At 43.8% G+C, this 21,045-nt stretch overlaps 1 protein-coding gene across 1 annotated transcript in view; it reads right to left on the bottom strand.

The window, feature by feature from the left end:
* Positions 1-5,321: 5,321 nt before the first annotated feature.
* LOC118851039 (plexin-A4-like) overlaps positions 5,322-21,045 on the bottom strand; it is a 116,019-nt gene continuing 100,295 nt past the window's right edge. Inside the window, exon 3 of the mRNA XM_036760623.1 lies at positions 5,322-5,483. Coding sequence (XP_036616518.1) covers positions 5,322-5,483 — 162 coding nt within the window. The remainder of the gene's footprint in view (positions 5,484-21,045) is intronic.

Genomic DNA, 21,045 nt, shown 5'->3' with positions numbered 1-21,045 from the left:
TTAAAACAATTAAGTCCCTGGATAGAATAGGGGGTTGAAAGACCCCAGCTGATGCATTATTCTTGTCAGAAGGAATCCTGATCCAGGTGTGAATAACTAGCATGAGGCTACAGGAAGAGGGGCAGCTAGGTGGTGCAGTGGATAGAGCACCAGGCCTGGAGTCAAGAGACTTGAGTTCAAATCAGACCTCACACACTTGCTGTGTGACCCTGGGCAAGTCACAAGTTTACCTCAACTTCCTTGTCTGTAAAACGAGCTAAAGAAAGAAATGGCAAACCACTTTAGCATCTTTGCCAAGAAAACCCCAAATAGGGTCATGCAAAGCTGGACACAACCAAAACAAAACAACTGGAGAACAACAGCAGGAAGTGCTAGGTTTGGAGTCCAGGAGACCTGGATTCAAATGCTGCCTCAGACATCTGCTTGCTATGTGACCAAAGGCCAGTCACTTAACCTCTGAGCCTCAGTTTCCTCATCTGTAAAATGCTTCACAACTTTGTTTTAAGATAGTGCTTTGCCAACCTTAAAGCGCTATATGAAAGTGTGGTTGACATTATGAAGCTAACAGGTAGTAATTTGGTATCACCTAAACTAAGCCTTAGGAAGAAGCATTGTGCTTAAAAGACAGAGCTGCTCTCAGGTCAAGAAGATTTGGATTCAAGTCTTACCACATGTGTGTGTGTGTGTGTGTGTGTGTGTGTGTGTGTGTGTGTGTGGACTGTGTGACCCTGGGCAAGTCACTCAACTTTATTTACCCCCAGCAACTCTCCAAGACTCTAAATTTCAGAATACACACCATTCTGCCTTGGTAGAGAAAATTTCCTCATGGAGGGTTCCCTCTACTGATGAAACAAAATCTTTCAACAAACAAAATTGTTTAGTAATTTAGTTTTCTCATCTGTGAAATGGGTTGGCTGAACCAGAGCCAGTGGGTTTTCAAATATTTTGCAAAGTTAGAACCCTTCAGTGAAAATAGAACCTTGTCGGAACTTTTTGGCAGTAGAAATCTTCTAAAAATTACTATTTTTAATGCTGACTAACAAAAAAACACCCAACCCTTGAAGCCCAGCTCAAGGAACATTGTAATAGACATCATCTAATGCCCCTCCTAGCTCAAAGAGTCTGAGATGCTCTGATCTATCCTAGTTCAATCAGAACTTGCATCGTAGTTTTATCTTTGTTCACCTCAACCTCAACCCTCCACCCAATAAAATTTAAATTCCTTGAGCCCAGGAGCTGTGCTATTTTTATCTTTGTATCTCCAGGTCAAAGTACAAGTACATAGTAGGGGTCTTATAAACATTGGTGGGATGAGAGAGAGAGACAGAGAGAGAGAGAGAGAGAGAGAGAGAGAGAGAGAGAGAGAGAGAGACAGAGAGAGACAGAGAGACAGAGACAGAGACAGAGAGACAGACAGAGACAGAGAGAGACAACAGCTCAGCCCAGGAGGAGGAGGACAAAGAAGGGAGACCTGCATCTTCTCAATGTGACCTTTAAGTCCCATCAATCTTTCCCACTAAAGTAGGTGAATAACTAAGACTGAGTCAGCAGCCATGGGGCAATTTAAAGAGTCAAGTCATAAACTGACCATAGGTTTATAGTTGATAGAATCAAGAGTTTAAATAGATTTTAGAGCATTCAGAGGGAGCTCAGGAATCATTTAGTCCGGCCCTCTCCGTTAATGGGTAGGGAAATAACGTGACTGCCCCATATCACATAGGCCGTAAATAAGATTTTAGGAAAGTAACTCCAGATCACTGAGGCCATCTAATCCAACTTCCTCAATTTACAGATGTGGAAACTGAGAACTGGGGAGGTAAAGTGATTTGCCCAAAGTCACCCAGGAAGGAAGCATCCCAGGTGGGGTTCAAACCCAGGTTCTCTGACTACAAAGCTAGTGTTCTTGCCACTGTACCATGGTGGAGTTGGAATTTAAATCCAGGTCTTCTAACTCCGAGTCCAGTGCTCTCAAGCATGAGAAAGTGTGAAAGTGGCCTAGTTAGTAAAGCGCCCCTAGACCAGTTGTGGGAGGTACAGGCTTACATTTGCTAAGAAACACTGGTTAATTACTCCAGTGATTCCACAGGTTGGAACTGCTCATAATTGCAGAGAGAGGAAGGTAGACAGACGGTCTTCTGTGTGGTTACTGGCCCTGGTACATCCCTGCCTCAAGACCTCCATCAGTGACAAAATGAGGGCAGCAATGTGGAGCCCACACACCATCTAAGGCTTCCTGCTCCCCTACATATGTCCCCTAGCGAGGAAAATGTCATTCCAGGTTGATGTGGCCATGAAAGTCATGAGGCCGTGTTCAATACTTATTTATGAAGGGAAACATCTATCGCAAAAGAGATAACAAACGAGCATTAGATTCCACGTGTTCATTTTGGCCCCATTCTGTGAAGCCAGTGGCACCTCTGATGCAGACGACCTTAACAACGATGTGTTAGGCAACATGTTAAAATGTAAATTTGCTGGACTTGTGGTTAGCAGTCGATGAGCCTTTATTAAGTGCTTACTGTGTGCCAGGCACTGTGTCCAAGCTTGATAGGTGCAAAAGCAAAAGATGGTTCCTGCACTCAAAGACCTCACAATCTACTATGGGAAACAACATGCAAACAACCATGTACAAACAAGATACATACAGGATAAAGCGGGGATAATCCACCGAGGGGGAGTTGGCACTATGGGGGAGTCAGCATTTGAATTCCAGCTCTGACACTTCAATCAATCAATCAATATTTATTAAGTACCTGCTGTTAAGCTCCAGAAACTGTGCTAAGTGCTGGGGATACACAAAGAGGCAAAAGACTGATCCTGCCGTCAGGGGGGCTTACAATCAAATGCTGGAGGAAATAAGCGAACAAATATGTGCAGACAAGTTATATACAAGATAAATGGAAATAATTACAGAGAGAGGGAGGGCATTGGAATTAAGAGGGGTTAGGAAAGGCTTCTTTACAAGACAGGATTTTAGTTGGGGCTTAAAGGAAGTCCAGGAAGACGATAGTGAGGAGTGAGAGCATTCCAGACATATTCCAAGCTGAGAAAATGGCCCGTAGCCTTACTAGCTACATGTTTAAGAATATATTATTAAGCTCTTCTGAGCCTCAGTTCCTTCATCTATAAACTGTGAGATAATAACTGGAACTTAAGGTGTGGAGAGGAATCATTTGAGAATGGAATGAGCACTAGACCTGGAGTCAAGACTTAAGTTTGAGTCCCACCTTTGATATTTATTAGCCATGTGGACGTGGGCAAGACATACTTTAATTTCCTTATCTTTCACATGAGGGGGACAGACTAAATGACCTCTGAAATATCTCTTCCTTCTAAATCAAAGATCCTATGTTTCCACCCAAGCCTCAGTTTCCTCATCTATGAAAGGGGAGAATTGTAGTGATGTCTAAATGAGACAATGTGTCTAAAAGTTCTTCAAAAACCTTCAAATGCTATGCCATTCTTTCTTTTAACTTTCCTCATAAGAACCACGTAAGGCAGGCAGCATTAGTATCATGATCTCAAATGTTGCGGGCAAGGGAAATGAAGTCAGAGAAGTTAGGTAATTTGTGCTTGGGAAAAATGTATAATGCTTTTAGTCTTCCTAAATTCCTGGAGCAAAGATTCATCTCTTTAAAGACAAATGTTCTCCCAGCCACGCTGTTGTATTGCAAGTCTTAAAATATCACTGTCTCTGATGAACTGAAGAAACCACCAAAGGACAATGGAGAGAAGTATGGTGGGCTTGACTAAACTATAGCAGGTTTTCAAGGATGATTTCCATACAAAAATTAGTTTAAGGATCATCCCTGAAGAAATATGCCATCAGAAAAGAGTGAATGACAACAGGTGGATGACCAGAGTGTTCCACTGGTACAAATGAACATCAATATTTAATAACTAATTGTTAATAGATTGGTAAAAAAGACCTAGAACAGAGGTTTTTAACCCTTTTTTGTGTCATGGACTCCTCTGGCAGTCTGGTGAAGCCTATGGACTCCTTCTCAGAATAATGTTTTTAAATGCATAAAATAAAACCCAAAGGATTACAAAGGAAGCCAATTAAATTGAAATATTATTATTGAAATATTTTTAAAGTTATTGAATTTTTTTAAAAAAGCCTGTAGACTCAAGGTTAAGAACCCCTGACCTAGATGAAAGGTTTTAGCAGATTAGGTAGCTCCTGTATAGAGAACAAGAAACTTGTTGTTCAGTCATTTTAGTCGTATCCAACTCTTCCTGACCCCATTTGGAGTTTTCATGGCACAGATACTGGAGAGGTTTGCCATTTCCTTCTCCAGCTCATTTTACATATGAGGAAACTGAGGCAAAAAGCGTTAAGTGATTTGCCCAGGGTTACACAGCTAGCAAGTATCCAAGGCCAAATTTGAACTCATGTCTTCCTGATGCCAAGGCCAGCACTTAATCCACTTTGTCACCTAGGTACCCTAGAATAATACCACCACGGAATGAGAGGCCCCTCATGTCTTGTGGGGAGGGCCCAAGTTGACAAGATCTCAAACCATAGTTCTAAACTATAATGTACTTGCTGATGGATTGAGGATAGAGCAGTATTCACTAACTTGTACTTTCTACATCACAGAGTTTTGAGGAAAATGCTTTGTGAACTTCAAATCAGTTCAATTGGGAGTTGTTTTGATTACTACTGAGACCTGGGAATCCCTTTTGTGTTCCCACTCAGTGACATTAAGAGACACTGAATCTCTTTGATGAGAACTCTTTATAAATAGGCTTGAATGAGAGACGGTATGGCACAGTAGATAGAGGGCCGGTCTAGAAGTCAGGAAGATTTGGGTCCAATCTTGTTTCTGTAGTACACATGCTGTATAGCCATAGTCAAGTGCTCGGTGGGCCTACATGGCCCCTGGGATTCCTTCCAGCTCTAGAATGGACCAGAGGACCTTTAAGATCCCTTTTTGCCAGGGATTCTGTGGAACAATATGGACAAGAGATCACCCTGGCAGCTAGCCCCCTGGCCATCAGGCAGGCCCCCACCCTGTTTCTGTCCCAGAGGGTCTCCCACTGGAGCATCTTTCCACAGGGATCCCCACCTAGCCAAAGCAGCTGCAGCTTAGAGGAGCCAGAGCTGACCCTCGGAATGACAATCTAATAGCTTACCTCGCTTCATTCCTGCTTCAGCAGCAAAGGTTACTGTGCAATTACGTGTCGCTACATACAAATGACAAGAGTCGTTACGGTTACTTTACCAATTACGGGGAAATTGCTCCCACTCTGCTGAGAGACTCCCACTCCAAAAACCTCCACCATCACAGAGAGCCGGATTTAAAAGGCAGACAATGCTACTCCCCAGTGGTAGCCGCGTAGGGTTCTGGGGAGAGTCGAGAAATGGCTCGAGGATCAATGCCAAGCTTTAAGGGGAGAGCAGCTGTGTCCCAGCAGAATGTGCCCTCAGCACTCTCCTCAGGAGGGTGGACAGAGAGAGCGTATTTGGAGCATTCACCCTGGGAGATGGAGGCTGGGGATGAGCAAAGTCTTCCCCGGAGGAATGAAAGTTCTAGCCTATGGTTTTTTAACCTGGGGTCCACAGTCTTTCAAGGGGTCTGTGGAGAGATTTCAGGAGTCTGTGACCTTAGATGGGAAAAAAATTACATCATTATTTTCACTGACCTTTAATGAAATTTAGCATTTCTTTCCATTATTTAAAAACATTTTTTTTTTCTGAGAAAGGTTAGATAGGTTTCACCAGACTGTCCAAGGGGTCCACAACATAAATAAGGCTAAGACCCCCTGCTCTGGTTGCAATCATAAAGGAGCTAATGAGCATCCTTCCACCCTCAACTCCTCCTGCATCTGAGAGTGTGGGGAAGAAGGGGAAGACAGGATCCTCTCCTTGGGTCAATCCCATCCCTCCCTCTCCCCAGCTGGCCCATTTCCCAGGTCCGCCACTTGCTCCTATCCTAAAACCAGGCAGTTTCATCCCGGGCCCCAACACTTACAACGCCCTTGCTCACTGGCCTCAGCGGCACAACTATAGCATTTCAGATTTGGAAGGGACCTCAGAGGTTGACAAGTCCAACCCATACCTAAACAGGTCTTTGTAAAGCTGGTTATCTGAGCTGGTCAGTAGCCAGAGTTAATGAGGCCAAGGAAGTCTAGTTACCTTTCCTCCCAGAGAAATACCCAGGTACACTCCCAGCCATAGGCAGTATTCCTGATCCCCAAGCAGCCTTGTAATAATGTATGCTGCTGTGATGAGTCAAAAGGAAGACCAGATGTGAGAAAGCATGGGTCATAGGGGATCATAGACAGAGAGCTGGAAGGGACCTGAGACCCAAATTTTACAGATAAGGCAACAGAGATCCAGAGAGGTTAAGCAACTAGCCCAAGTCATGAAGGTGGTTAAGTGATAGTGGCTAGTGGAAGACTAGGTGGCACCAAGGATAAAAGTGCTGGGCCTGGAATCAGCAAGATCTTAGTTCAAATCTAGCCTCAGATATTTACTAGCTGTGTGATCCTGGGTAAGTCACTTAACTGCTGTCTGCCTCAGTTTTTTCACCTGTAAAAGGGGATAATAATAGCATCTACCTCCCCAGGTTGTTGGGAAGGTTGGGAAGGTAAAGTCCTTAGCACTGTGCCCAGCACATAGTAGGTGATTTATAAATAACAGCTATTATTAATAACATCACCATCATTACTGGTGCTGGATGAATAACATATCTTCTCACCCAAGGGGAGCATATACAAAGTTAAACCTGATCTTCGAGGGGATTTATTGCTGCCTGGGTTATTCCTGGCTGCCCAGTGTAGTAATGAAGAGACTCTCTTCCGAGTAAATGCAAACTTCACTCATCTCGCCCTCTCCCATAATGGGATTAATAATGTTCGGCTTTGTCCTGAGGACTTGGAAGCTGAAAGCACTCCATCAACATAAAAACCAGAGCACCTTTCCTGAGCCCCAGGAGCCTGGGAGTAATTGTCTCCATCCCATGTAATAGGAGGAAAGGGAATTGGGACTTGTCCAAGCTCCACCAGTAAGAGTCCTAGTTCCCGACTCCTAGCCCCTGGCTAGAACAATAAAAGGCCGAGGTTGAGAGGACAACGGAAGATGAACAGCCTGATGGCTCTCCAGCAGGGAAGTTAACAGAGGCCTGGCCTTATTCTGTGAGGAGATTCATCTTGCTGGGTGTAGGTGGCCGTAGCTATGGACAGAGACACTGCATTCCCTGAGGCTATGGAGGGAAAACATGGGAGACAGTGATAAAACAAGGCATTTGTGCACACTAAGCAAAGAGTGGAAAGGAAGGAAGCCATGGGCTAACAGGTAAGCCTTGGCAGCAGAAAAACCTGGGTTCTATTCCTGCCTCTTAACGCATGCTACTTACGTTAATGAACAAGTAACTAAATCTCTCAGTGTCCCAAGACCACTGTACGATAGGAGTTCTTCACCTGGGGTCCATGAACGCCCAAGAGATCTGGAGTAGATCTTAGGGAATCTGTGAACTTGGACTATGGGAAAAATGTAATTTTTCCCAATAATATTTGGTTTCTTTTGTAATCCTATTTTTTATTTTATTCTATGCATTTAAAAAGGTGATTCTGAGAAAGGGTCTATGAGCTTAATCAGACTGCCAAAGAGGTCTATGACATACACAAAAAGCTGAAGAACTCCTACTCTAAGACGCTGATGCGTTCCAGGGGAGTTGCCCATCGGTACCCCTGGAGGGAGTTTTCCAACCTGGTGTTCCCCTATACTGGTAGATGATCACATATCCTAGACCAAAAAAAAAAAAACCCACCCAAAAACCAAGGTAGAAAATAGTTCCCACTGTGTGGTGTGGTCCACAGAGTTAGTTATCAGAGTCTGGACTAGAATCCCATATTTACAGAATCATAGCTTTAGAGTTGGAGGAAGGGACCCCAGAAATCATCTACTCCAACACCCCCATCTTACAAAGAAGAAAGCTGTAGTCAAGGAAGGGGGGACGTTTGTGTTTGAACTCATGCAAGTCACCTTCACAATAAAAAAACCAAAACCAAAACCATGGTATCTGAACTCAGGCCAGGATATGACCCTAGGATAAGACGCTAAGATTTATTCTTTCAGGAAACTGAGAATACAAGGGAGTGAAGGAATCAAGGAAAGGAACACTTGGAGAAGGAATTAAACCTTCACAAATAATCCTGTCGTTAATCATAGGTTTAATTATTTAATTAATTTAATTAATCATAGGATCATAGGTTTCGAGTTTGAAAGCACTTTAGAGGTCATCGGTTTTGTTCCATTATTTTACAGATGAGACAACTGAGGTTCAGAGACCCTGACTTGCCCAGGGCCACACGGCAGGAAGGATGAGTAGACACTCTAGACATGTCTTGACCTTCTGTAACTACTAGTAGAAAGACAAAAGTTGAATGGGATGAGCCCCCAAAATATTCTTTTTGGGTCTCAGTCTAGTGCTCAGTGCCCAAGGCCATACTACTCTGCAGCAATTTAATTAGGGGCAGGAGAACATGGAGGAGAAATGGAAAGGCAGATGGGAGGAGGATAAGGTTTATTAAGTTCCTAGAGGATGGCTGAGGGAAGGGATGGGATCTTCGGACCCTTCCCACTCTTTAGCCTCAAATTCCCCATCATTATTTCACACACACTCATACACTCACTCACAGCTCACCACAGTAAACCTGTCTAGTAAGTGGCTAATCAGGGAAGTGCTCGTGCAGGGATTTCTTTTTAAAAGGGAGGTATTGATCAGATAAGCTGTAACCTTTCTTGTCTAAGTGCAGATTCCAATTGTAAAGCTCTCTGTGGTGGGGAATGATAATGATCCCCCATTTATGGGAAACCATATCTCCCATGCATCCACTGACCCCAGCAGATTCCATAAATACACCCGGCAGCAGAGGCAGCTGCCCAAAATGCAGCCCCCTCTTGGGAGGCTACCATAGCACAGTTGCCAAGCACTGGTCCTCATAGGGATAACAGAAGATTCTGGGCCCCTTTGAAAAAAAATGGTCTTCTAGAGAACAGACATATATTTGTCAGAAGAGATCATACTCATAAAGCACTTTGCAAACCTGGAAGCATTGTGGGCTGTAGAATTCAACTCAGTTCAAGAATAATTTATTAAGTTCCTACGATGAACTAGAGACCGGGTGCCAGAGAAGCAAAGTTAAAAATCAAACCTGCCTTTGAGAAGCTTGCGTTCTGCATAGTGGGGAGCAATATGTACAAAAATAAGTAATTAAAAGTAAATACAAAATAAGGTGGGGTAGCATTAACAACGGGAGGTGGGGAATAGTTAAGGGCCTATTGTGCAGGGTAGCCTTGAAAGTAGTTAGAGAGTCAAAGAGGTAAAAATGTAGAGGAAGAACAGACAAGGCATGGGGGGTGGTCATTTATACAAGGGAAATAAATTGGTTATACTATGGTATGCAGGGCAGACTGAGTTGACTGGTTTGGCTGAAGTGCATATGAATGTCACTTTTATCATCAACATGGTATAGCAGAGCCTCAAAGCCAGGATGATCTGGGTTCAAGTCCTCCCTCTGGCAACTATTGACTGTGTGATCCAGGGAAAGCCATTCAAGCTCTAAGGGCTTTAGACTTTAAGTTGTAGTGAAGGTTACTGTTCAGTCCTTTTTCAATCAATGTCCAACTCTTTGTGGCCCTATTTGGGGTTTCCTTGGCAGAGATACTGGAGTGGTTTGCTAGTTCCTTCTCCAGCTCATTTTACAGATGAGGAAATGGAGGCAAACAGGGTAAAGTGGCTTGTCCAGGGTCAAACAGCCAGTAAGTGTCTGAGACTAGATTTGAGCTCAGGAAGAGGGGGTCACCTTCTTGACTCCAGGCCTGACACTCTATCCACATCACCATAGCTGCCCTTTGCACTGGCAGAAGGAGTTTTCTTTTTTTTCCTTTTTTGTTTTTGTTTTTGTTTTTGAAGGGGGGAAGGCAGGGCAATTGGGGTTAAGTGACTCGCCCCAGGTCACACAGCTAGTAGGTATGTCAAGTGTCTGAGGCCAGATTTGAACTAAGGTCCTCCTGACTCCAGGGCCGATGCTCTACTCACTGTGCCACCCAGCTGCCCCAGGAGTTTTCTATTCTAGAAGTTTTTTTTAGATCAATGAAATCACCTGTTCCGTCCCTATACTATCATTATCATCATGCTTAATAATATCGATACAATCATTACTGTTATTTATTTTTATTATTCGTGAAACTCAAATGAAGTCAGGCTTCTAGCTCAGCAGAATGATCACTTCTCTGTGGGGGAATAAAAGAAAAATCCAAGTTCCAATCATAGGGAGATTCAAAACCCTAATTATGGGGAGGGGGTGGGGGGGACTCCATCGGCCATATTATTCTGAACGTGTCAGGTTTTCCTTATTCTGACCGCCCTCTTCCCTGGTTGAAGCTGCAGAGCCAACTCCTCTTGGAGTCCCACACTAGGTGAGGGATGACCCAAGCACTTGTGGCTGTGTGTGTACCATCCAGAAGAGATGGAAGTTGTGAATAAAGAGCCCATCCACTTAGTTACTAATGCATTATCTCGGAATGATTCTTTATTGTGTCTTTCTCAATGAGATCTCGGAGGAAATGAATGTGCAGGGAAGGAGAGCCAGCCGGCCACAGCCACAGCCACAGTAACCAACTTAGACAAACAGGCTATTGAAAAAGCTTCTCCAAAAGTATCTTGGAGATTACACACACACACATACACACACACACACACACACACACACACACACACACCCCACTATACTAAAATATACCCAACTCAAATTACATTACATCCTAATAGAGTGTAAGCTGCCTGAGGGGAGAAATTAGCTTCTCAATTTGCACGCCCATTACCTAGAACAGTGTTTAATGCATGCTTGTCAATTGGTTAACTAATATAAGCCATCCAAAGGCCTCAATATTCTCTCCTTTTTTCTTCCCCAACCTTCCGATTGGGAAATGACATTTAAAACAACAGCCACTGGTTTTTAAGAACATTTTGGACCTGACATTTGCCATTTGCCAAAATGTTGATGTTGTTCAGTCATGTCTGGTTCTTCACTACCCTATTTGGGGTTTTCTTGGCAGAGATATTAGAGTGGTTGGCCATTTCCTTCTCCGGCTCACTTGAGAGATGAGGAAACGGAGACTACTAGGGTTAAGTGACTTGCCCAGGATCACGCAGCTAGCAAGAGTCCAAGGCCAGATTTGAACTCAGGAAGAGGGGCCTTTCTAACTCTAGAACCGGCACTCTGCCCACTGCGCCAACATGGACATATAAATATACTCACACACCTACCTGGAACCTACCGAATATTCTGCTCAAATAGCATACACGCGCACACACACACACACGCACGCACACATATACACATGCACATACAGAGACATATCTAGACAGATATATAGTCACATGTGTGTGCATATATACATACACATGTGCACATATAATACACATGCACATACAGAGGGACATATATGGATGGATATATAGACATATTATTATATGTGTGTGCATGTATACATACATGTGTGTGCATATATACATATACACATATATAACACAGAGAGACATATACAGACATATAGACAAACATATAGACATATACATGTGTATGTCTGCATGTCTCTGTACATGTGTGTGCATATATACACACACGCACACATATATTGCTTTTGACACAGGCTTCACGACCATCTGTGAGCCAACTGCACTCCTCCCTGAATGGTCTCTCAGCAATAATAATAACATCCTGTTCTTCACTCATGAAATCAATGCTATTGACCCACCCTAAGTAGGACATGAGCTATGTCTGTCTCTCTCAGGGCACCCCTTGTTTTCTGTCTTCTCCAATGGTTATTTATGCACTGATCTTATCTCGTCTATGAGACCACAAAATTCTTGAAAGCAAGTACCACGTCTTTGTACCCCCAGGAAGTACCTTGCATGGTGCCTTACCCAGGGTAGGGGTTCAATAAATGCTTGTTGAATGAAAAAGAATCAGATAGTGGGGATAGGCTGCATTGAGCCAGCCACACTCTTTCATCCAATCCCTGTTGTGATCAACAGCCTATATTCATGAAATGGCTGGCTGGAATAGGGGTACAATCTGTCCTTGGCTCAGAAAACAGGGCAAAACTAATTGGCTCCTGTGGTAGTTGAACCTATAACCTTGGCCTCATTAGCACCACACTCTAACCTGCTGAGCTAACTGGCCCAGACAAGCCAATAGCTGTGTTACAGTGACCTGTGAAGGGTCTGATTTTCTGAATATTCTGCAGGACTAGGTCAGTAAGAGGAATAGGATTCAAACGATGCTGTTGTCCACGCTGATCAAAGAGGATTTTTAGTTTGTGTTTTTTTCCCTTCAATTAACCAAATACAGACTTTTTTTTTTAAATAGGGAAAGAAAACCCAGGAATATCCTCAGTTTCATGAAAGAAAGATACTAACCAAAAAAGTCCCCAACATCTGCCTCTCTTTATTGGTGCATCCATTAGTAGCGCTCCCTCTGTCAAGGGAAGATAAATCCCACACAGCCCATTAATCCCACAGTTCCAACTCTCTCTCCCAGAGTTCGTAGCATAAACCCTCAGCCACCACCAGGACTGTAATTGAAGCTGGGGAACGCCACAATGATTAAGTTTGTGTGTTCTAGCAGGAGCTTGGAGGCAGTGGCCCAGCTCCTCAGGTTGAGTTATGGCATAGGTCATTCCCTCGTTAGCGGGAATAAATTTTATTAGCCCCACTCTTGCCGCCATGTGTCTTCTTCTCTTGCTCCTTGGGTTTGTGTGTGGCGGGGCAACATCTCTAGCTTGCTGGATAAATCAGCTGAACACATCCCATTATGTCTTGGAAAGCTGACAGAGACATGATAATGACTCTGAAATCAGGGAAAGATGTGAACTTTTTTTCAATCCTGTGTCATCTACATAGGTAACGCATTGGACCAAATTTGCTAGAGGGAAAATTATTTTTTGAACTAGAGAATAAATAGAGAAGGGATTTCTTAGTAGTTCCCTTTTATCCCCCCCTAATAATGACAGTAATGAGAAAAAAAGCATGCTTGTTATACTACTGTTCTGTCATTACATTCTACCTTACTTTAGATGCTAGCCTAAGTTAAAAGCAGGTAGGTTCTGATTTGAATGGGGGAAATGGCCTCCCATTCAAAATACCACAATTTAACATCCATAACATGTGCATTATACAAAGGAAGAAAACAAAAGGATGATAGGCCCATAGCTTTATAGATGGAAGGGACCTTAAAGGCTAACTCCTTTCATTTTATAGATCAGAAAATTGAGACCCAAAGGGGGAAAATTATTTGGCTGAGGTCCCATAGGTAGTCATTTAAACCCACAGTCCCTGACTCCAAATCCAATAATTTTCCAAAGTCTAGGACATTATATGTGGGTCTATGTTAAGCATGATGAATATCTTTTAGAAGCAGATGTGGTTGGAGGGTGGGAGTTATAAATCAGGGTGCATTATAAGTGTGAATTTATTGTGAGTTTACTAATATTAATAATCCTCCACTTATTTCACTGAGTTGAAAATTAATTGAGACAGTTTATGTGACGGTGCATTGAAAACTGTGAAGTACTAATGTGAATGTAACATTACGGTAATGATAATTTATAGGTTCCTTCCTAAGGAATAATTCCACTTCCCTGTCCAAATTTCCCTTTTTCTGAGGGTGCCACTATCCTTCCAGTCATCCAGGTTCAAGACTTTAGTGTTAGCTTTGACCCTTCACTCCTCCTCACCAATCACCACTGTTTGTATCACCACAATGTCTTTTGGATCTGACCCCTTATCTATACTCACCCAGCTACCATGCCTAGCTTACTTCCTGGTCAGTTCTCACCAATCAGCTCTCCTCCCCAACTCTCACCAGCACCATTACTGAAGCCTCTTAATTGGTCTCCCTGCCTCAAAGCTTTTCTCTCTTCAATTCATCTACCACTTGAGTTGCTAAAGTCCAGGTTAGACCACATCAATCCCCTATTCAATAAACTCCAATGATTGCCTATTTCTTCTAAGACCAAATTTAATCTCTTTTCCTTAGCCTTTAAAGCCCTTCACAACCTGCCCCCACCCTTCCATTCCAACCTTATTATATATTATTCCCCTTCCCACACTCCATGATCCGGCCAAGCTAGTCTCCTTCATCGTTATCATTATCATCATTAGCATCATGGCATTTATATGGCACTTTAATATTTGAAAGGCATTTTCCCCATATTATCTCATTTGATTCTCATAATAATCCTGGGAGGTAGGGAGTACTATTATCCCATTTTGCAGATGAAAAAGCTGAAGCAATCAGAAGCTAAGTGACTTGCCCAGGATCTGATGCTGAATTTGAACTCAGGTCTTCCTCACACATGACACTCCATTTTCTATCTCCATGCTTTTGCCATGGCTGTCCTCATGCCTTCCTCACTTCTACCTCTTAGAATTCCTCATTACCTTCAAAACTCTGCTCATCAAACATCTCTTTCTAGTAGGTGCTATTATTATCACCATTTTACAGATGAGGAAACTGAGGCAGACAGAGAGCTGTTAAGTGATTTACTCAGGGTCACGCAGTTAACCAGTATCTGAAGCCAGATAGAAGCAATACTTTCTACATTATACATTTTCTGACCCTCTCACCCGCTCTCAGTGCCGTCTCTCCCAAAATGTCTCTTTTATCTATTTCACATATGCTTCTTTATGGACATGCCTTTTTCCCCGATAGAATGTAAGCTTCTTAAGGGCAGGGATTTCTTCATTTCTGTCTTTGTACCCCCATTGCATAGCATAATGCTTGGCACCAATAGGTTCTTAATAAATACTGGTTCTTTGATTGATTGATTTTTCAATCAAACCATTTTACCAAAATGGTCTTCTGTTCCAAAAGACTTTATCACCCTCAGTTTATAGAGAGAGAGCCTGAGGTTTGTTTGTAAAGCGAGTGGGCTGGACTAAGAAATCAGAGCTATATATTAGAGAACAGCCAGAGCAGTCCAGAAGTGGAATGAGCTGCACCCGTCATTGGAGTTCTTCGTGCAGAGGCTAAAGAACCACTTCTTGTGTAGGTTGGAGAAGGGATTCTTCTTACAGTTTATCCTTTCCAAATCTCGGGGGTCACGGCCGAGGCACCCCTGCGATCTGAAAAATCCTCGGAGAATTTTTTGTCCCTCCCTTCGTACCAGAGGAGAAGTCTGAATTTAGTCTTTTTCTTTTATGGGGTGTTTACAGAACCTTATCGTCAAATTTGGGGTAAGTACTTGGTCATAGGCTCTGTGTTGTCTGCTGGCCTTTGTGTGACATCCACAAAACTCCCCCAAAATTTCCATTTAATTTCTTATGCCAAACTGCAATATATCAGAACCATGGAAGGTAAAGTCACAATGTAGGAGAGATATTATTATCATTTTCATTCTTATTGTTATTAGTTGTTGTTCTGGTACCTTCTAACCTGGGATTGAATGATTCTCAACGTAGGTCTTTCTTTCATCATTCCAACTCAAAATGAGTCTCTGTTCATGTCTGGGTTGAAGTAGATGGCCACGGAGGCCCCTTCTGAATTCTATGCTGTTGTGAGCTGATCTCTAAGGCTCTTTTCCAGCTCTGACAGCCTATCATCCTAAAAACTCCCAGCTTACGTTTACCCAGCAGTGAGCAATAAGGATGAGACCCAATAGCCCGGGCTGAAGGCACTAGCTAGAGGACCCCACTAAAAGAGTCTCTGGGACTAAAAAGAAGATAAAAGTTGAGGATGCAAGAAGCCGGATTATCCTACGATTTGGCTTCCTATTTTTCTTGGGATAGTGTGTCTGTGGTACCTTGCCTCATCGTCGTAGCTTTTATATAGCACTTCAAAGTTTGTACAGGACTTTGCAAACATTATCTTATTGAATCCTTATAACATCTCTCTGTGGCAGGTGCCCATTTTACAGACGAGGAAACTGGCAAAGAGAGGGGGCGGGACTTGCTTAAGGTCCACACTTGATCAGTATCTGAAGCCCAGTGCAAACTCAGGTCTTCCCGACTCCTGGTTCAGTGTTCTATCCGTCATGCCACTGTGTGTATGTGTGTGTGCATGTGCATGTGTACACATTTGTGCATGTGTGTGTGTGTGTGTGTGTGTGTGTGTGTGTACTAGGAGGCAGAGGGAGAAACAGAGGGAAAGAGAGTGAGATGATGAAACGGAGAAAACCTCAGTGGTGATGAATGTGTACATGAGTATGAGCGTACACAGGAATGTGTCTCCTTGAGGTGAGAATAATGAAGCCCTTGTATAGCTATGCCACAACCGTGTCTGTGTGTGTGTGTGTGTGTGTGTGTGTGTGTGTGTGTGTGTGTGTGCCTGCTGCTGCCACTAGTCTTCACTCCCTATTTAACTTACTGGTGTTCGTACTGTATGAGCAGCTATGTGGTGCATTGGATAGAGCAGAAGCCCTGGAGTCAGGGGGACCTAAGTTCAAATCTGCCTCAGCTAGTTACTAGCGGTGTGACCATGGGCGGGTCACTTAACCCTGTTTGCCTCAGTTTCCTCATCTGTCAAATGAGCTGGAAAAGGAAATGGCGAACCACCCCAGTATCTTTGCCAAGAAAACTCCAAATGGGTCCATAAAGAGTCCAAAACGACTGAAACTGCTGAGCAACAGAACGTGAGCTCATTGATGGTGGGGACCGTTGTGTTGTGCTTTTATATTTGTATCCCAGGACTGCTCCCAGTGCCTTATAAATAGTAGGAGCTTAATAAATGCTTGCAGAATTGAATTAAAAGTACTATTACTCCCGTATGACAGGTGGAGAAATGGATACTTGAGAGCTGAAGTGACTTCCCCAGGATCACAATATCACAAATATCACAAAACCCAGAGGTCCTGAATCTACAACCAGCACAATTTCCACTGCCCGTCAAGGATAAAGCATCTTCTAGAGAGTGTCGGGCTTCTATGAGAACCAGAAAGTAGAAAAGAATTTGAGAACATAGGCTCTTGGGAGAAAGCAAGTTTGTTAATGACAGAGCAGAGTTCACAAAGGGTGGAGCTGAGGAGGGAGGGCAGAGGAGCCCAGGGACCACGGAGCGGGATGGCTGAGCTGGACGAGGATCAAGTTCAGGGAAAGGCTGAAAGGGTGAGGAGCTTATCCGAGGCAGAAAGCAGCTCTGAATCACAGGGATGAGGGGAGAGGGAGGTAGCACTTGGCTAGCCACAGGACGAGAGAAATGCTGATCGCTGATGGGAGCAGGCAACAGGAAGATCGGTGCTCCTAGTGGTCAGAAAGATCAGGTGGGGATGGAGCCTGCCCCTCTTGGGAAGCCACGTTACTCCCGTCATCATAATTCTTGTGAGGGGCTCACAGTGCCAGGGCCAGGGGCGTCCAAGTCACTAGCATCCGAGAGGGCCCAGGGGCAGGAAGGCCTCCAATTGCAGACGAGAGTGAGAGGTCTCAAACACTTTCTAGCAAGTCACTTAGCTTCTGCTTGCCTCAGTTTACCCATCTGTAAAATGGGGATAATCATAGCACCTATCACGGGATGGTCGCGAGGACGGAATGAGATAATACATGCAAAAGCATCTTAACGAACCTCGAAGTGCCGGGTAAATGCTAGTTATCACTATTAATATTACTAAACTAAAATAACTGTTATTAATATTACTAATATTACTAAACAACAAACAGGAAACAGCCAAACCTAGTTAGGAGTCTGCTTTCAAGAGAAAGGAAGAGAAAGTAGCCCTCTAGGGGACAAGGTAAAGTAAGAAGAGTCTTTGGCCTTAGGTGGCTTTTTGCTCATTCTGGATCTTCAATGTTCCTGGTGTGGCTACTGGCTGGGGAGGGGGCGGGGAGGATAGGGTGGATATGGAGGAGGGGGCAAATAGGACACCAATAATCTACAAATTTATTGATATTTATATAATATATATTTATATAACATATAACAATATATAATATAGTAATGCATAATAACATATTATGTAATAAATATAATATATAAATATATAAAATATCATATATAAACTTATTAATATCCTGCCATATGCCCACAGTGCCCTAGTTTGGGGGGATATAAAGGCGAAAGTGATGATGGCGAGGTCGTGCAGCGGGCCTGGAGTCAGGAAGCCCTGAGTTCAAATGTAGCCTCAGACACATTCTAGCTGCATGCCCTGGGCAAATCAGCTTCCTCAAGTGTAAAACAGAATTAATAGGCGCAGTCACCTGCCAGGGCTTTGGTGAAGGTGAAATGAGATGATATTCATAAAGCGTTTGGCACAGTGCCTGGCACATAGGTGCTCTATGAATACTTATTCCCTTCCTCTTCCCTCCCCCCACCTATCTGTTTCTCCCAATAGAGCGTGAGCTTTTAGAGGACACGGCCTGCTTCATTTTTGTCTCTGCATCCCCCGTTCCTGGTGAAGCAGGCAGAGGGCTGGCCTGTTTAAGCCAACCTTTCACACATACTGACTGTGTGACCCTGAGTTAAGTCACTTCCCAGTACTCGAGGCAACTGTCTAAGTATAGAGGAATCTTAGGCCCCTTGGATGACAGCCCAGAGAAGATGTAGACCAGCACTGGTGGAGAGGATTTCTTCATCCAGGAGTTCTGGGTAATACCAGAGCCCGGTACATGGTAGGTGCTTAAAGCTTGTTAAATTAATCGAATTGAATAAGAGGACGGAGAAGATTCAATAAATGGTGTGATGGGTGGTCTGTGATGTGGTTCCAGAAAACAGAAATGGAGAAAGTCTCTTGGCTACTTTTCTAATGCAGAAGGACATCCCAGGCCACCCTCCAGCCTGGTGGGGAAGCTGGGTAGCTAAGTAAGAGTGAAAGAAGGACAAGCTAAGAGTCATCATTCTGGCCTGCTCACAGCTCCAGCTCCTTCCAGGAGCCAGGAACATAGGGACTTTGGGGCTTTCAGGTGTCAGGAGGAGGCCCGCCTTATCTCAGGGGTCCCAGTTATGATCTAAATGTGCTCTTCAGACCACTCAGAGCAGGAGTGTCACTAACCCAAGGAGCACCTTGAGATGTACAGCTGAGGAGATAGCAGAGGGGCCCAGCTGGGGCTGGGTGGCGGGGGAGGAAGGCGGGCAATACTCATAAGACCTCGAGGATCACAGACTTAAGACCCAAAGGGGACCTCAGAGGCACAACCAAAGCCCCTCTCAGGAATAGAAATTAAATAATTATATCATTAAGCATCCTGAATTATCATTAGGCAAATCAGCTTGGAATGTTGTGTTTGGGTTTGTTTGTTTTTTCCTTAGGTCCCCTGGTTCCCACGACAAATGGTTCTGATGACAAACCCCAAAGCTATAACACTGCAACTTTCTACCCCTCTCCTTCTGAGAGAATCAGAACAATTTACTGGCACTAACCTGTTTGTTCTGGGATATTTCTCCTTGTTTCATAGATGAGGGGGCGGGGCATTCAAAAAAGAATGCATGGGACAGGGACATTAAGAACAGTCTCCACCCCCACCCCATCCCAAAGACTGCCTTTACCCCCTCCCCAAACACACACACACATACACACACACACACACACTTACCCTGGGGGGCTCTAGCGCTGTCCCAAGATAAATGGTTCTGATGACTAATTCCAGTTAAGTAATACTGCCTATCTCCTTCTTACCTTGGCCCTCTCAGACAGAATTACAGACACTGAACTGCTTGTTCTGGGGTACCTCCCCTTATTTAGTGAGCTTATGAGGAAATGAGGGCAAGGCATCAGAGAAGGTATGCCCAGTACAATGAAGTCAGATAGCTGCCTCTTTCCCTCCTACCTGTTGTTCACTTTATGTACCTCCCCAGGCACTAGACCCTATATCCATCTTGGGATTGACATTCGCAACATCCATTTTTATAGCAGCAGAAATACACCACACAGTCCCAGGAGATGGTATCTCCTAACTGGTGAGCTAGCCCTTATCTCTGATGGGAATGCAGCTAACCTACCACAATTCACTTCAGATTTTTTTAAAAGGCCATTAGTGCCCTCTGGGGTCCCCCAGCATGGCAGGCTCTACCTCCTCCCCCTTCTACTTGAACTTCAGACCTTTGCCTGTACAGGGGGATACCCCATGGGCATTTTAGGCCAGCCCTGTCTTCCTGCTCAACAGAACCAGAGGTTATAGCAGGACACACTCAGTGTAGCTGGTCCATCCATCCCCCACAGCTCACAGACACTTTCACACTGCCAACCAGGGTTAACAGGCAAATTGCCCACCCTCCTGGTTTCAGGGTAAGATGAATTTAGAGCAGGGAAAGGGCAGGGTGTGGTCAAGCAAAATTATTCCTTGAAAGGGCCTAATGGCCTGAAATGTCAAGCTAAGTCAAAGTAGGAAGAGCCAAAAAATATTGATAATAAATAAATAACAGCTGATTTTATCCCCTTTTAAGCACCTCTAGACAAAAGCAGAGCATTAAATGCTAGAGGTGACCTTTGTCTTACTGAAATGTTGAAGGTAAATGCCCTAGCCTTTAATCTTCCTTCTTCTTGTTTTCTTTTGGAGATAGCAATTCCAGGACAGAAACTATCGGTGAAACTTGCCTTCCACACCTTAGCCCTTGAGGAGAATTCTAAAAGATCCATCTCCCCTGACTTGAAATAGGAAAGAGGGGGTAAAAAATTAACAAGTAGATACTAGAATAGTTCCCATAAAACCGAATTTCCTCAAGAATGTCTGCATTCCTCAACACCATTATTCGGTACCCGTGTGGTCTGAACTGAGCACAGGTAAATTACAGTCAGAGCATCTAATGAAAGTAAACTGGCTATCAGTCAAATCAAAGGAAACTGATATCATGCATCGAAGCCTGACTCGGCCTTTTTAGAAAGCCTGGCTGAAGAGGCAGTGCCAGCCCTGTGTGGGGTTTCCACGGGTCTCCTTCTTGCTTCAGCCCTGAACTTGCCTCAAACTTGAAAGGGCTAATTAAGGCCAAAAGAAAAATCAAAAGCTTCTTATCTGGCTCCATTAAGTCCAGTCCTGGCATCAGTCAGTCCTGTTTTCCTGATTATTCTATGAAAGTTTCCAGCGCAGTGAAGGGAAGGGAAAT

This window comes from Trichosurus vulpecula, chromosome 5, assembly GCF_011100635.1.
Source record: "Trichosurus vulpecula isolate mTriVul1 chromosome 5, mTriVul1.pri, whole genome shotgun sequence".
NCBI lineage: Eukaryota > Metazoa > Chordata > Mammalia > Diprotodontia > Phalangeridae > Trichosurus > Trichosurus vulpecula.
Note: the sequence above shows the minus strand (reverse complement) of the source record. Positions and strands in the feature narration are given on the sequence as shown.